General features: G+C 37.9%; 1 protein-coding gene across 2 annotated transcripts in view; it reads left to right on the top strand.

Annotated features, from left to right (window-relative positions):
- FZD6 (frizzled class receptor 6) overlaps nt 1-15,368 on the top strand; it is a 38,526-nt gene extending 23,158 nt beyond the window's left edge. Inside the window, exons 2-6 of one of the 2 annotated variants that reach the window (XM_010863494.1) lie at nt 4,056-4,252; nt 7,053-8,070; nt 10,815-10,963; nt 12,379-12,813; nt 13,840-15,368. In XM_010863494.1, the coding sequence (XP_010861796.1) occupies nt 4,056-4,252; nt 7,053-8,070; nt 10,815-10,963; nt 12,379-12,813; nt 13,840-14,008 (1,968 nt within the window). In that variant the 3' untranslated portion in view covers nt 14,009-15,368. The remainder of the gene's footprint in view (nt 1-4,055; nt 4,253-7,052; nt 8,071-10,814; nt 10,964-12,378; nt 12,814-13,839) is intronic. The other variant, XM_010863495.1, reaches the window with a different exon arrangement.
- Nucleotides 15,369-15,873: the final 505 nt, after the last annotated feature.

The raw sequence follows: 15,873 nt of genomic DNA, 5'->3' as shown, positions 1-15,873 counted from the left end.
CCGACTCGATGGACGTGAGTGTGAGTGAACTCCGGGAGTTGGTGATGGACAGGGAGGCCTGGTGTGCTGTGATTCTTGGGGTCGCAAAGAGTTGGACACGACTGAGTGACTCAACTGAACTGAACTGAACTGAATGCTGAAACCGAAACTCCAATACTTTGGCCACCTGATGCAAAGAGCCGACTCATTGGAAGAGACCCTGATGCTGGGAAAGATTGAAGGCAGAAGGAGAAGGGGACAGAAGAGGATGAGATGGTTGGATGGCATCACTGATTCAATGGACATGAGTTTGAGCAAGCTCCGGGAGATGGTGAAGGACAGGGAGGCCTAGCATGCTGCAGTCCATGGGGGTTGCAAATAGTCAGACACGACTGAGCGATTAAACAACAGCAACAACAAATGGTCACATGTGAGATATATTTTGAAGGGAGAGCCAATGGATTTGCTGATGGATTGGCTATGGAGTGAGAAAAGGAGAGGACTAGAGGATGAATCTTTATTATTTTTTTTAAATATAAATTTATTTATTTTAATTGGAGGATGAATCTTTAGATTCTTGGCCTGAGTAACTTGGCGAATGGTGGCACCAGCTCACTGAGATGGGGAGACTAAGGCAGTGTTTGGCGGATAGGGCTCAGTGGGTTTGAGTTGTGTTTTCAACGTGTTAGGTTTGAGATGCATGTTGACATCCAAGTGGAGCTGTCCACAAGGCAAATGGTCATTCAAGTCTAGGATTCACAGGCAAGATAGAGGCCAGAAATTGTGAATCCTTCATGGAGAGATGGTGTTTAATACCGTGATTCTGGATTTGTTTCTCCTGAGGAGTTGAGTATACAGAGAGTAGACAGAGGTCTGAGGAGTGAGCCCTGGAGTACTTCAATATTTCCAGTTGGGAAATGGAAGAAATCAGAAGAGGAATGGAAGAAATCAGAAGAATGAGATCCATAGAAATTCAGGAAAATTCGTATTCTAGAAGTCAGTTGAAAAAAGTATCTCAGGAGGAGGGCAGGATCTACTGTGTCAAATGTTAAGAGTTGAGTAGAATGAGGACTCAGAATTGACCATTGGATTTGACAATTTGAAGCTTATTGGTAACTCTGACAAGCAGTTTCACTGAAGTATGCAGACAAAACCAGATTGGAGAGTGGGCTCGAAAGGAAATGGAAAAGCAGAATTGAAGAAAGTGGGTAAAGGTAACTATTTTCAGGTTTTTTTTTTTTAATAAAGAGGAAGAAAAAAAGAAATGATACCTGAGTTGGAGTGGGTATATGGAGTCAAGGAAAGATTTTTTTTTTTTATGGTTAGAGATAATAGAGTAAGTTTGTATGATGGAATCACTGTAACAGAGGGGGGAAATTATTGCAAGAATAGGAGACCATTACCAGAGGAAAGTCCTTGATTAGAAAAGTGGGAAGGGATCCAGTGTACAAGTGCAAGACTTGGTTATGAGTTCAAGCCATTCAACCATTGAAATAGTAGAAGAAAGGGAATATAGATAAAGTAGGTTAGTAGAAATTATCTTCTGATTATTTCTGACTTTTCAGTGAACTAGGAATAAAGTCATCACCTGAGAAGAGAATGTAAAAGAGTTTGTTGACTGACATTTTAGCCCAGACATGTTTTAGTGGCAGGATTGCAATGTGCTGCCAACATTTCCAATGTGGAAACTGGCATCCTTCCGTTCTGAAAAATATTCTTAATTTCTTTATTTGACTGTCACTCCCACTCCCATCTTCCTTGTTTATTTCTGTAAGTCCTTTAGTCAGGAGTTGAACGCGTGGACTGGTACTCCTATGGCCTGTCTCTTCTTTCAGCTTTATCTTCTAGTGCTTCTATAGAGTTTTTAATTTCAGCTATCTTGTTTTTTAATTTTTCTTACCATCTTATTCTTTTTAATGGAAGCAATAGCTTCTCATTTAACTTATTGAGGCTTTTGTTTGTTTTGTGATTTGTTTTCTTCTATTCCCTGGATAATCTCTGTTTCCTCCACATTTCATTTTATCCGCTCGCTTATTTTAGTTTCTGTCTTTTGTGGTGTTTTCTTCAGATGCCTGATGATGCTTGGCTGCCCGGTATGTTTGTGTGGGGCACTGAAAAGCTCTGTGTGAGTGAATGGGCCTTGTTACTGGTGGGCAACTAGCTTTTTCATTGTCAGTGTGTAGAAGTCTTTTCTCCAAAGCGTTTGGGTTTTTCCCAAACTTTGGGGATGGTAGGTATCTGCCCGTTTGCCGGCCTTTGGGAAACAGAGCAGAAGAAGGCGAGGGCTTCCCGTTTCCACAGGCAGCCTATTCCTCAGTCCCTCCCTTCACTGTGGATCGTGCTTTTGCCCTGCTCTGTGCCTGATACCCAAGTGCCGAACGTTCCATCCAAGTTCCATCTCTTCTGGAAACAACCTTGGTAGAAAGCAGTGGTCATCTGGCTGCCTGGGTAGGGGCGGGGGGTGACATAATGAGGAACTAATATGTAAACGTTCCTCCAGTTGTAGCCTTTTATGCTACTCTGTGCTTCAAAGAACTGAGACTCTCAGATTCTTTAGGGCAAACGAATCAGCTCATTCTCATGTGAATCCCTCCACTCCAGCTTTGTCCCATTAAGTCACTTACCACTCCTCTAGTAGCTTTCTGTCGCTCAACGTTTGGGGCTTTCTTTTTTGTTGTTTTGTTTCATGTTTGTTCTTTGGAGAACTCTGATATGCTAAAGTAGTTTCTCTTGTTCGCTTACTAATGGATCTGTCCTGTTAATAAGGAAGCAGGGAGGGGGGAAAGGAGATAAACATGTGTGCTCAGTCTACCATGTTTTTCCAGAACCTATCCACACTCCCTAAAGGGTAATAGTCACAACAACTAACATTTCTTGAGTACCTTATGCCAGACTCTGTTCTAAGCGCCTTACATTTATTAACTTTGTATTCATAACAGTCTTGTGTGTGTGTGTGTTAGTCACTCAGTCGTGCCCGCCTCTTTGCCATCCCACAGACTGTAGCCCACCAGGTTCCTCAGTCTGTGGAATTCTCCAGGCAAGAATACTGGAGTAGGTTGCCATTCCCTTTTCCAGGGGATCTTCCCAACCCAGGAATTAAACCCAGGTCTTCTGCATTGCAGGCAGATGCTTTACCATCTGAGCCACTAGGTTGAATATTGAGTACGTAAGTATATGCTCGACACTGTTCTAAGCGCTTTACATTTATTAACCTTGTATTCATAACAATCTTGTGAGACAAGTACTATTATTATTGCCATTTTACAGATTAAGAAACTAAGGCACAGTGAATTTAAGTTACCTGCCAGAGTTATAAAACTAGTAAATGTGGAACTAGCATTCAAACACAGCTGTCAGACTGTAGACATCTCTTGCTTAAAATTCTCCTAGTATCCCACTCCTTCTTTTATAATCCAAGCAATTTAGCATGTCATCTGTGCTCTCTGTGATCAGGTCAAGGAACCTCTTCTTCAGTCTCACCTCTGTCTACTACATCCTTGACTTCAAGTATTTGACCTTGTATTCTAGTAATACTGAACTTCTTTCCCTGAATCCACCATATTCTTATGATCCTCATGCCATTTTTCATGCTGTTCCCTCCGCCCCAAACATTCCTTTATTCTCCAGTATGCTCAGTATAGTGATAGGATATTTTAAGATATACTTGCATGCATGCCCAGTCATGTCTGACTCTCTGCAGCCCCATGGACTATCACTCACCAGGCTCCTCTGTGCATGCAATTTTCCATTCACGACTACTGGAGTGGGTTGCCATTTCCTCCTCCAGGGAGCATATACTTATAAATTGAATATTTGTATAATTTATTTCATCTACTAATCAACTCATATTTTTGATTTAACCCTAATGTCTGCTTCAAAAATGCATAATTGTATAAATTAATATTCCACTGTGTATGAAGGGTTCTTATGTCCAATTAAACACTTATCTCCTCAGATTTGATTGTATTGAGAGTGAGATTTAAAATTCTTTTGGAGTCTAAGTGAAAAAGTATATGCTAAAAAATTCATTTGTTGTATTAAAATGTTTTCTAACCTCTTATTATTTTTTTTAATAGATTTTTCTTCCTCTTGCAAATCTGGAATGTTCACCAAATGTTGAAACTTTCCTTTGCAAAGCTTTTGTACCAACCTGCACTGAGCAAATTCATGTGGTTCCACCCTGTCGGAAATTTTGTGAGAAAGTGTATTCTGATTGCAAGAAATTAATGGACACTTTTGGGATCCGATGGCCTGAGGAACTTGAATGTGATAGGTAAATTATGTTTTCAGCTGAAAGCTACTAATGGTATTTTCATATTGGTATTAATTTTCAAGAATGTTAGTGACAAGCTTTCATTATTTGTCAACAACTGTTTATTGCACACTTAATATATGTTGCTGCTGCTGCTGCTAAGTCGCTCCAGTCGTGTCCGACTCTGTGCGACCCCATGGACGGCAGCCCACCAGGCTCCCCTGTCCCTGGGATTCTCCAGGCAAGAACACTGGAGTGGGTTGCCATTTCCTTCTCCAATGCATGAAAGTGAAAAGTGAAAGTGAAGTCACTCAGGGACTGTCTGACTCCCAGGGACCTCATGGACTGCAGCCCACCAGGCTCCTCCACCCATGGGATTTTCCAGGCAAGAGTACTGGAATGAGTTGCCATTGTAATATATGTTAGGCACTTGTATATCAGCACTGTACACCATGGTGAGCAAAACCAGACTTGGTTCTTGTTTTTAGAGAACTTACAGTGGGGTGGGAGGAATAGAGAGTAATCAAATAAGCATAAAATTAAATGCACAATTACGCCTGTGCTAATACAGTGAGTGAGGGTGCAAAGTTCTTTGAGAATGAATGAAGATGCCTTTGCTCTAAACTGGGGGGAACTGGCATTACTATCAACTCATGGACCTTTCTGCTTATGTCTTGATTAATTACTTTCATCTGCTAATCTTTAGACATTGGACGCTTGTAATTTGAAATATTCTACTCACATAATGAGACCTCATATAATCTGGGAACGATGGTGACAGATCTCTTTTTGTTTCTTTATCCATAGACTAAAGAATCTCTAGAGCCTTTGTGGAACTCATCCACTTCTGCTAGATGTATAATCATTTTCTAGAACAACTGATAATACATAGTAAAGTGAAGGTGTTCTTACTGTACATTTTAGGAAATCCCCTTATATGGAAACTTTTCCCCAAACAAGGAATCATATGCAAGAATACTTATTGTAGCATTACTCATGATTTTTTTAAATGAGAAAAAGTCTGGGGGCTTCCCTGGTGGTCCACTAGTTAAGAATTTGCCTTGCACTGCAAGGAACACTGGTCTGGGAAGATACTACATGGCATAGAGCGGCTAAGTCCATGCACCACAATTACTGACCCCACACCCTAGAGCCCATGAGCCGCAACTACTGAAGCCCATGTGCCCAGAGCCTATGCTCCGCAGCAAGAGAAGCCACGCAATGAGAAGCCCCCACACCAACAAAGAGTAACCCTCACTCTCTGAAACTAGGAAAAGCCCTCTCGAGCAATGAAGAACCATCACAGCCAAAAAAATAAAAGGTTTTTTTAAATGAGAAAAAGTCTGAAAGTCCATTGTAAGAATAAATAAGTCGTGATGTACTTACATACTAGAATACTGCCATACAGTTATGAGTGCGGTTGACCTACATCTGTCAATATAGATAAATCTAAAAGTTATAAGTAAAAAAAAGTATGATGTATATAGCACCATGTCAAAAAAGTTCAAAACCTGTAAAACAATACTGTGTAACATTATAGTTGGAAAAAGCATAGTAAGGGAGGAGAAATAAAAACTGAACTCATAGTAATGAATACTTTGGAAGAGAGAGAGAAAAGAGAATAGGAGAAGGGGTCCCAACGGTATCTGTAATAAAGTGAAACTGATATACTACCTTTTGAAAAAACTAGTAGATACATCCATGTTTTTATATGGGCATATATTTTATTATTTTCTAGTCTTTCTAAGGCATATTTAAAATGCATTCTCCTTTAAAATCTCCACTAATTTCTTTTTTTTTTAATTTTTAAACTTTTTGGCCATGTGGTATGTGGAATCTTAGTTCCCCAACCAGGGATCAAACCCATGCCTCCTGTGTTGGAAGCATGAATCTTAACCACTGGACCCACCAGGGAGGTCCTCCACTAATTTCTAAACCTTGTAGCTCCCCCAAAATAATTCTGGTGTGTAGAAACTCAGTGATAAAGTTCTGCACAAAACAGAAACATCATTTGTATCATTTTTGACTGCCCTGAACAGGGAGGCAAACAACCATACCGCAACGAAATGGTGACGTGAGTTCAGCTGGGCCCAGCCTTCCTCTTGGTGATCTCCTTGCCCTTCTTCATAAACTTAGAGATCACTTGAACTTGGTCTTCTCCATCTAGGGAATGCTCTCATTTCATTCATTTTAATTATCATCACCTTACTATGTGGCTGACCTACTTTGCTTATGGATATTAGAAAATAAAAATTCATTTCCCCAAGACTTATATTTCAAAATATTTCAAACAGATAAGCCAGCATCTTTTTGTCTAGAGACTACCAATCAAGATAAATTCTTTCTTAAACACTTAGCCTTGAAATCAGAATTTATTTAACAGTTATTAATTGATCGTTTTCCAATTAAGGGAGTTTTCATGTTCACGTGCTTGATACTTAATATATATGTTAGTGTATTGGGGCCCCATTAACAACTACAAGTTTTTAGTCAATTTCAAAACTTCCTCCCCAACTGTAAACCTGTATCTACTTAAGGTTGTATGTCTCCCCGTCAGTTATGAATGCATAAGAAGGGACTTCCCTGGCAGCCCAGTGGTTAAGAGTCCATGCTGCCAGTAAAGGGGGTGTGGGTTCAATCCCTGGTCAGAGAACTAAGATTCCACATGCCATGTGGCTGGGCCAAAAGATTTTAAAATGATAATAATAGTAAAAGAATTTTAAAATGAACGCATAAGGAATATTTTATAGTTGTGAAGTATAGCATTAAACTAGTAACTCAAAAATGTTGGCTTCTTTTATTTTTTGTTAAATCTTTACAGATTACAGTACTGTGATGAGTCTGTTCCTGCAACTTTTAACCCACACACAGAGCTTCTTGGTCCTCACAAGAAATCAGAACAAATCCGAAGAGACATTGGATTTTGGTGTCCAAGGCATCTTAAGACTTCTGGGGGACAAGGCTATAAGTTTCTGGGAATTGACCAATGTGCACCTCCATGCCCCAACATGTATTTTAAAAGCGATGAGCTAGAGTTTGCAAAAAGTTTTATTGGAATAGTTTCAATATTTTGCCTCTGTGCAACGCTTTTCACATTCCTTACTTTTTTAATTGATGTTAGAAGATTCAGATACCCAGAGCGACCTATTATATATTACTCTGTCTGTTACAGCATTGTATCTCTTATGTACTTTATCGGATTCTTGCTAGGCAACAGCACAGCGTGCAATAAGGCAGATGAGAAACTGGAACTTGGTGACACAGTTGTTCTAGGCTCTCAAAATAAGGCTTGCACCATTCTGTTCATGTTTTTGTATTTTTTCACCATGGCTGGCACTGTGTGGTGGGTGATGCTCACCATTACTTGGTTCTTAGCTGCTGGCAGAAAATGGAGTTGTGAGGCCATTGAACAAAATGCAGTGTGGTTTCATGCTGTTGCGTGGGGAATACCAGGTTTTCTCACCATTATGCTTCTTGCCATGAGCAAAGTTGAAGGAGACAACATTAGCGGCGTCTGCTTTGTCGGCCTCTATGACCTGGATGCTTCGCGCTACTTCGTCCTCTTGCCACTCTGCCTCTGTGTGTTTGTCGGGCTGTCTCTTCTCTTAGCTGGCATTATTTCCTTAAATCACGTTCGACAAGTTATACAACACGATGGCCGGAACCAAGAGAAACTGAAGAAGTTTATGATTCGAATTGGAGTCTTCAGTGGCCTGTATCTCGTGCCATTAGTAACTCTTCTGGGATGCTACGTCTACGAGCAAGTAAACAGGATTACCTGGGAGATAACTTGGGTCTCTGACCACTGTCGTCAGTACCATATCCCATGTCCTTATCAGGTAAAAGCTATCATTTGTATTATTTCACTATTTAATTTTAACATGGCATTCCCTGGAAATATCTTTGAATTCATCATGAAGCTAAAATTACATTTCAGGTGAGAAAATCCAATAGAGGGAAATGTTCCCTAGGCATCAGCTGAAACTGGGATGAGTGTCCTAAGAGTTGTTTCCTCAAGTTTTAGCTTCAGTTACACTGATAGTAAAGTGCCTCCTTTAGCTGATCTTTTAAAAATTAAGTTAGATTGCAAAGGCAGATGAATGATACTGAAGAATAGAGTCAGAAGAACAGGTTCTTCTCATATGGAGAAGAAGAGTAACTTTTGCTGAATTGGGAGTAGCTTTTAATTCTTGCAACTTCCCTGGTGGCTCAGATGGTAAAGCATCTGCCTGCAATGCGGGAGACCCGGGTTCGATCCCTGGGTCGGGAAGATTCCTGAAGAAGGAAATGGCAACCCACTCCAGTATACTTGCCTGGAGAATCCCATGGACGGAGGAGCCTGGTAGGCTACAGTCCACGGGGGTCGAAAAGAGTCGGACACAACTGAGCTACTTTACTTCACTTTCACTTTAATTCTTTAGTTAGTTGAGAAAATCTTTGTGTTTATAATAACATGATATGTAATGTATCATTTTATATTTTACTCATATATACTTTTAAAAACAGAATTTTTGCCTAAACTATCCTGTCATTTCTTATGAAAAAAGCACAATTAAAACATGATTTATGTGTTTCTGATACTTCTGATTAAAGTTGTGATTTTAAGATTTAAAAGTATCTGAAAATAGAAAATCTCTTAGAGCATTTTAGTTGAGTTTTTAAAATAGAAGTTTTGTGCTTTGTTTTTAATAGATTTTATAAATTTTTCTTGAATATCTATATATGGTACTGACTCCTGTTACTTGTGAGTGCTATATCATCACAGTGTATCAGATCAAGCAATGTATGGACTGAATTATTTTACGTAGTAATTTATATTCTAGAAAGTTACTGCACTGTAACAGTGAGACCTATTTTACATACTGATACATGGGGATAATGGTTTCACCTGCCTTACAGCCTGTTCGTAGTCTGTTATCCATCATCTGTTTTTACTATATAATCAATAAGGAAGTACTCTTAAAGTGATCCTGCCATATTTTGTCCTAGATTGCTCATATTTTTGGCAAACTAGGGGGGAAAGCAACTGTTCAGTTCAGTTCAGTTCAGTCGCTCAGTCGTGTCCAGCTCTTTGTGACCCCATGAATGACAGCACGCCAGGCCTCCCTGTCCATCACCAACTCCCAGAGTTCACTCAGACTCATGTCCATCGAGTCGGTGATGCCATCCAGCCATCTCATCCTCTGTCGTCCCCTTCTCCTCCTGCCCCCAATCCCTCCCAGCATCAGAGTCTTTTCCAATGAGTCAACTCTTCACATGAGGTGGCCAAAGTACTGGAGTTTCAGCTTTAGCATCATTCCTTCCAAAGAAATCCCAGGGCTAATCTCCTTCAGAATGGACTTGTTGAATCTCCTTGCAGTCCAAGGGACTCTCAAGAGTCTTCTCCAACACCACAGTTCAAAAGCATCAATTCTTCGGTGCTCAGCCTTCTTCACAGTCCAACTCTCACATCCATACATGACCACAGGAAAAACCATAGCCTTGACTAGACGAACCTTTGTAGACAAAGTAATGTCTCTGCTTTTGAATATGCTATCTAGGTTGGTCATAACTTTCCTTCCAAGGAGTAAGTGTCTTTTAATTTCATGGCTGCAGTCACCATCTGTAGTGATTTTGGAACCCAAAAAAATAAAGTCTGACACTGTTTCCACTGTTTCCCCATCTATTTCCCATGAAGTGATGGGACCAGATGCCATGATCTTTGTTTTCCGAATGCTGAGCTTTAAGCCAACTTTTTCACTCTCCACTTTCACTTTCATCAAGAGGCTTTTGAGTTCCTCTTCACTTTCTGCCATAAGGGTGGTGTCATCTGCATATCTGAGGTTATTGATGTTTCTCCCGGCAATCTTGATTCCAGTTTGTGCTTCTTCCAGTCCAGCGTTTCTCATGATAAATTATAGTTTATTCACACAATGAAGCAGCGTTTAAAAAGAATGAAGTGTTCTATTTACACTGATATAGAATGGTCTCCAAGAAATATTAGTAAGTGTAAAAAGAAAGATATAATGCATAATGTATAGTATTTTGATATTGTATAACATTCTAAAAATATTTGAAAGTTTATGCTTGAAAGAAAAGTATAATTTAATTTTTACAAAATTTCCACATTTTTTTCATTTTACTGATGCTTACTTTGTTCTCACCAACCTGGTTTTTATAACATAAACATCAATAGTGCATAAAGACTCTGAAATAGTATGCTCTTAAAAATGAGTTTAAATGTATTTTTTAATAGATCATAGTTAAGGAAAATAGGTAAATATTGAGAGGCACATATTTTGGGAATTATAAGAGGCTGCTATACTTACAGGAAAAAAAAATACCAGATATCAAGCCCAGATGTAAAGACATCCTTCCTAAATACATTTGATGTGTTATTCCCTTTCTATTTATATATTTTGATAAAAGTTCTTTGTTCAGAACTTCCGTGAGGAATGTATTACACTTATATCACTATTGATTATGCCGTATCAAACATTTCATAAGACCAACTGATTTATACTTTTGTTCAAGTTTTGCATTAACTGTATAGATTTCTTTTTACTTTAAATTTATCACTGAAATTCTTCTTATTTTTTTGTAGGCAAATACAGAAACTCGACCAGAATTGGCTTTATTTATGATAAAATATCTGATGACATTAATTGTTGGCATCTCTGCTGTCTTCTGGGTTGGAAGCAAAAAGACATGCACAGAATGGGCTGGATTTTTTAAACGAAATCGCAAGAAAGAGTAAGCATCTATTGAATTATCTGACATTGTTTTAAAATAAATAGATCAAATACCAAGGAACTATTCAAATCATCACTGTACCAGAGTTTCATTATATTACCTGGTTTTTCAAAGTCTTTTGAAAGTCTTGAAGTTTTTTTTCATGGAGAGAGATGCTTTATTTTAGTATTTGTTACAGTAGTCTTTGACATATACTATTCTATTGAAATATAAATACAAAGTTTGTAAAATGTACATTTTCTTTTCATGGCTTATAATATATCCAGTATTATTACTGCTATCATTAAATTCATTGTTTTGGGTTCAGCATTGTAAATAATTTTATCCTTTTTAATCAGTGATAAAAGATGAAATGGGTCAAATATCAATATATATTAAGCAACATAGAATATGATTCAAACGTGGTATATGATCATTACCTTTAAATTTTATTACACATAGTACTGACTTAACATGTCACTTATTTGCCTTAAGATGGTAAAAATTTCAACTTATGGAATATTCTTTAACAACATAGTAGACTTACATTTATGAGTAAATAGTTAACTTTATTATTTATATATGTTATAAATTGTGTGCTATCAATGTAATACAAAGTTTTTTAACTGTTTCCAATTGGTTTGATTAGTGAACATTTTTGTGGTAAAAATTTTAGAACCTTTTTACAAATTAATTTTTGAAGTCTGAAGAATTCATTTAACGGGACTTTAATTTCTTTGAACTATTATTATATCTCTATCCCTGGTGGCTCAGACGCATTGCAGGTGGATAAAAACTCCACCTGCAATGCGGGAGACCTGGATTGGATCCCTGGGTCAGGAAGATCCCCTGGAGGAGGGCATGGAAAGCCACTCCAGTATTCTTGCCTGGAAAATTCCATGAACAGAGGAGCCTGGCAGGCTACAGTACATGGAGTCAGACACAACTGAGTGACTAAGCACATCCCATATTTATATGCCCACACTAACTTCAGAATAACTTGCTATAACTTGAATATTAGAAAGAAAGCAATTGTATTTAAACAAAGACCATTAATTCTATTCTATATTCTCTCTCTCTCTGGTTTACTTTCATATTTTGTATCTTTGTTTATGATACACATACAGATAATCCCCTACTTTATGCCAGTTTGAGTTTTTTTGCCCTTATCTTTTGATTTTGCATATTTAATTTCCTTCTACTATTTATGCTGAAAAAAGCCACTGACAGTGTATGCACAAAAGATTTCACTTCATGGCAATCTACTGATATCTCATAGTGTTTATAATCCTAGATTTTTATAAATAGTGTAAATCATATAGAATCTAACTTGAATGAATAAGGGTTTTTGGCATAAGATGTGTGATATGCTTTACGGTTTCTATTATAACACTTAACCTTTATCCAGTAAACTCTCTTCTTGAATTTTCTTCCAGTCCAATCAGTGAAAGTCGAAGAGTGTTACAGGAGTCATGTGAGTTTTTCTTAAAGCACAATTCTAAAGTTAAACACAAAAAGAAGCACTACAAGCCAAGTTCACATAAACTGAAGGTCATTTCCAAATCCATGGGAACCAGCACAGGAGCGACGGCAAATCATGGTACTTCTGCAGTAGCAATCACTAACCATGATTACTTAGGACAAGAAACTCTGACAGAAATACAAACTTCACCAGAAACATCAGTGAGAGAGGTGAGAGGGGATGGAGCGAGTACCCCCAAATTAAGAGAACGGGACTGTGAGGAGCCTGCCTCCTCAGCAGCACCTAGCTCCAAACTCTGCGGGGAGCAGATGGACAAGAAAGGCCACGGCCGGGCAGGCAAGGTGAATGACAAGAGCAGTGTGTCTGAAAGTGCGCGGAGTGAAGGAAGGTGAGCTTGGACTTGATTCTCTTAAATCATATGACTGTTTCAAATACTGCCTTACACATTTTTCATTAAAGCATAACATTTTCATTTCTAGCATATAGCTGGAAAGAATGCATTCTTTGAGATGACAGGTCTATACATTTTTAGTCCAAGTCAGTTTGGGATTAAGAAGTCTGGATTCTGCCTATAAATGCTCTTTTATAGTTTAATTCTTAGTATTGGGAAGAGCCTTTTACGTATATTGTTCAAATAGAAAAGTAATGTTCAGTTCTATGGTAGTTGTTAAGAGTTGCTTACAAATTTAGGGAAATGTTTGATTCATGTAAAATACAGGCTATTAAGTTTCAATTAGCCCCACATTATAATACTGTCTAAAAGGTATTTGTCATTTTATATGAGTTTGATTATAAAATGTTTTTATTTTCTGAACGTGAAAGGATATTGACATTACCTTTAATGAATTTTTCCAAATGGTCATAAGTGATCCAAACACAGGTAAGTACTGAATTAGCCAAAATATTAACAGCTGACTACTTTAAGGTCTCAAGGCTGTCTTACCTCATCCTCCCAAACTAGACCAAATGTACCTCCAACAGCTTTTGCATACTAGATTACGTATTATTAGATAAATGCCTTTATTGTCCCCTAGATTTGTAAACTCCTCAGAGGTGAAGCTGAGGTCATTCTCATCTTTGTGCTCCCAGCCTCTTACACGGGGTCTAATCCATGGGGGAGAATCAACAAAAGGTTTGCTAAACTAAGGGCAGGAATCCTGTCTTATTCCCCATAAGATACCATGCTTAGCCCGTACAGGGGTGATGCTTGATGACGTTTCTGAAGTTAGCAAAAATTGTTTCTGAAAATAAATTATTTGTACTTTGAGGTGTTAAGAGTTAATTATTTTCTGATAAAAGTGGTTACCGATTAGCAGTTAAAACTCATGGAAAGAGAAATAGCATTTGTAAGGACATCCAGCATCACGTCTGTGCTTTGGTGTGTATGTACATCAGCTTTTGTTGTTTTACCTAGGGTAACCCCGAAGAGTGATGTCCCCGAAAGTGGCCCAGTGCAGAGCAACAGCATGCAGGCGTCCAGTTCTCCAGAGCCAAGCAGCCTCAAAGGCTCAACATCACTGCTTGTTCACTCGGCTTCAGGAGTTGGAAAAGAGCAGGGCGCTGGCGGTCGTTCAGATACTTGAAAACCAGGTCATCGTGTTACTGAGAAGTGGATTCCTGCTACACTGGAGGTGACAGCACACTGTCTGACAAGAATCACTGTTACAGTCTTCTTTTGCACTTGAAGCTACATCGCCTCTTGTTACACTGAAACCAGTAGATTCTGAGGATATGATTCATTTCACACAGAGGTTAGTGGCAGCAATATACCCCCCCAAATGGGAATGTGCAGGTTAATAATATTTTTCAAGTTGTGTGGGGGGAGAGACTGTTAGAGGAATCTTCCTTTTCTATTTATGAAGATTCTTCTGTGTCAAAAGTGTTTTAAATTGTACTATGCTGTTTCACTTTTCTAGTATAAAGTCAAGATTTTTCTTTGCTGAAGTATTTAAAACTTATCTTTATATCATTTTTATATATTTGAAAATGAATTTTTATGTTTTGAACTTTTTTTAGAAATCCTGAAGTCTATTCAGATATTTTTATTATGTTATTCCAATAGCTGATTTTAGCACTATTTTGGTAGCTTTTACATTGAATTTCTAAGAAAATAAGTATCTTTTGTAGTATGAAAAGTAGTTGATACACTGAAATTCATTTATAATGGAAATTCAACTTTAAAAATCTATTTACCTTATCATCTTCAATGTGTGAATTTTATGAAGTCTAGTTGTTTTAGGAATTTCACAGATCTATTATGCAACTGAAATAAGGTGCTTACTGAGTGTCCAATGTTGATAATATTATGCTGCTGACTGATCCTTCTGATTTTTTAAAATGAAATGTTCTGAAGGATTAGTGGATGAATTGTTACTGTTTTATAAATTAAGCCAAGTGCAAGATGAATTGTTACTGTTTTATAAATTAAGCCAAGTGCAATTGATTTCCTTTTTTAATATATCATGACTACCCAAGATTGTGTTTGTATGACCATTTACAATTGCTTATACATTTAACTTTTGTTTTTTAAACATTTTGAATACTACAGACTTTGCATTTTTGCAGTGTCTTTCTCAGACATAATGTAGAATTCATCTGTGCAGCTAAATAAGATTTTGCTGAATATTCAAACATGTGCTAGCAGTATTAGTGCCAAATGGAAAAAGTATATATATAGTCCTGATAAACAGAATAAAATGTATTTCATGTAACATACTTTGAAATATTAAAGAATTTTCTTAATTTTGTTTTCAATGAATATCTTTTCCTGAATGAAACTTTCTTATACTTTTGGTTTTTTTCTCTTATTTAACATTCTGTTAAAGCATAAAAAGAAAATCATCATGTACTGTATTAAAAATGTAAATATTAACTTTTCCACATTTTTTAACTTTGTATACAAAAATTCTGTGATCTTTTCAGTAATAAAATGTTCTCTGTATTTGAGATTATAGAGTAATCTATGGTTATGCACAGTGTTCTGGCCCAAGAAGTGGTATAGTTTTTCAGATTGGTGGCTCCATGACTAATAAGCCAGAATAGGCTCTTTTTTACCTGGAGAATCAAAAGGCAGTCAAGGCTTGTGTTATTTCTTCTTTGTCACAGTTTCTTCTTAAAGTATATTTCCTGTTCAGTCACTGAGTCACATCCCACTCTTTGCAACCCCATGGACTACAGCATGCCAGGCCTCCCTGGTCTCCACCATCTCCTGGAGTTTGCTCAAGTTCACGTCTGTTGAGTTGGTGATGTATAGTGTAATTATCGGAGAAGGCAATGGCAACCCACTCCAGTACTCTTGCCTGGAAAATCCCATGGATGGAGGAGCCTGGTAGGCTGCAGTCCGTGGGGTCGCAAAGAGTCGGACACGACTGAGTGACTTCCCTTTCACTTATCACTTTCATGCATTGGAGAAGGAAATGGCAACCTGCTCCAGTGTTCTTGCCTGGAG

Source organism: Bison bison, unplaced genomic scaffold (genome assembly GCF_000754665.1).
Source record: "Bison bison bison isolate TAMUID 2011002044 unplaced genomic scaffold, Bison_UMD1.0 scf7180017864491, whole genome shotgun sequence".
Taxonomy (NCBI): domain Eukaryota; kingdom Metazoa; phylum Chordata; class Mammalia; order Artiodactyla; family Bovidae; genus Bison; species Bison bison.
This window is presented reverse-complemented; position numbering and strand designations above follow the sequence as displayed.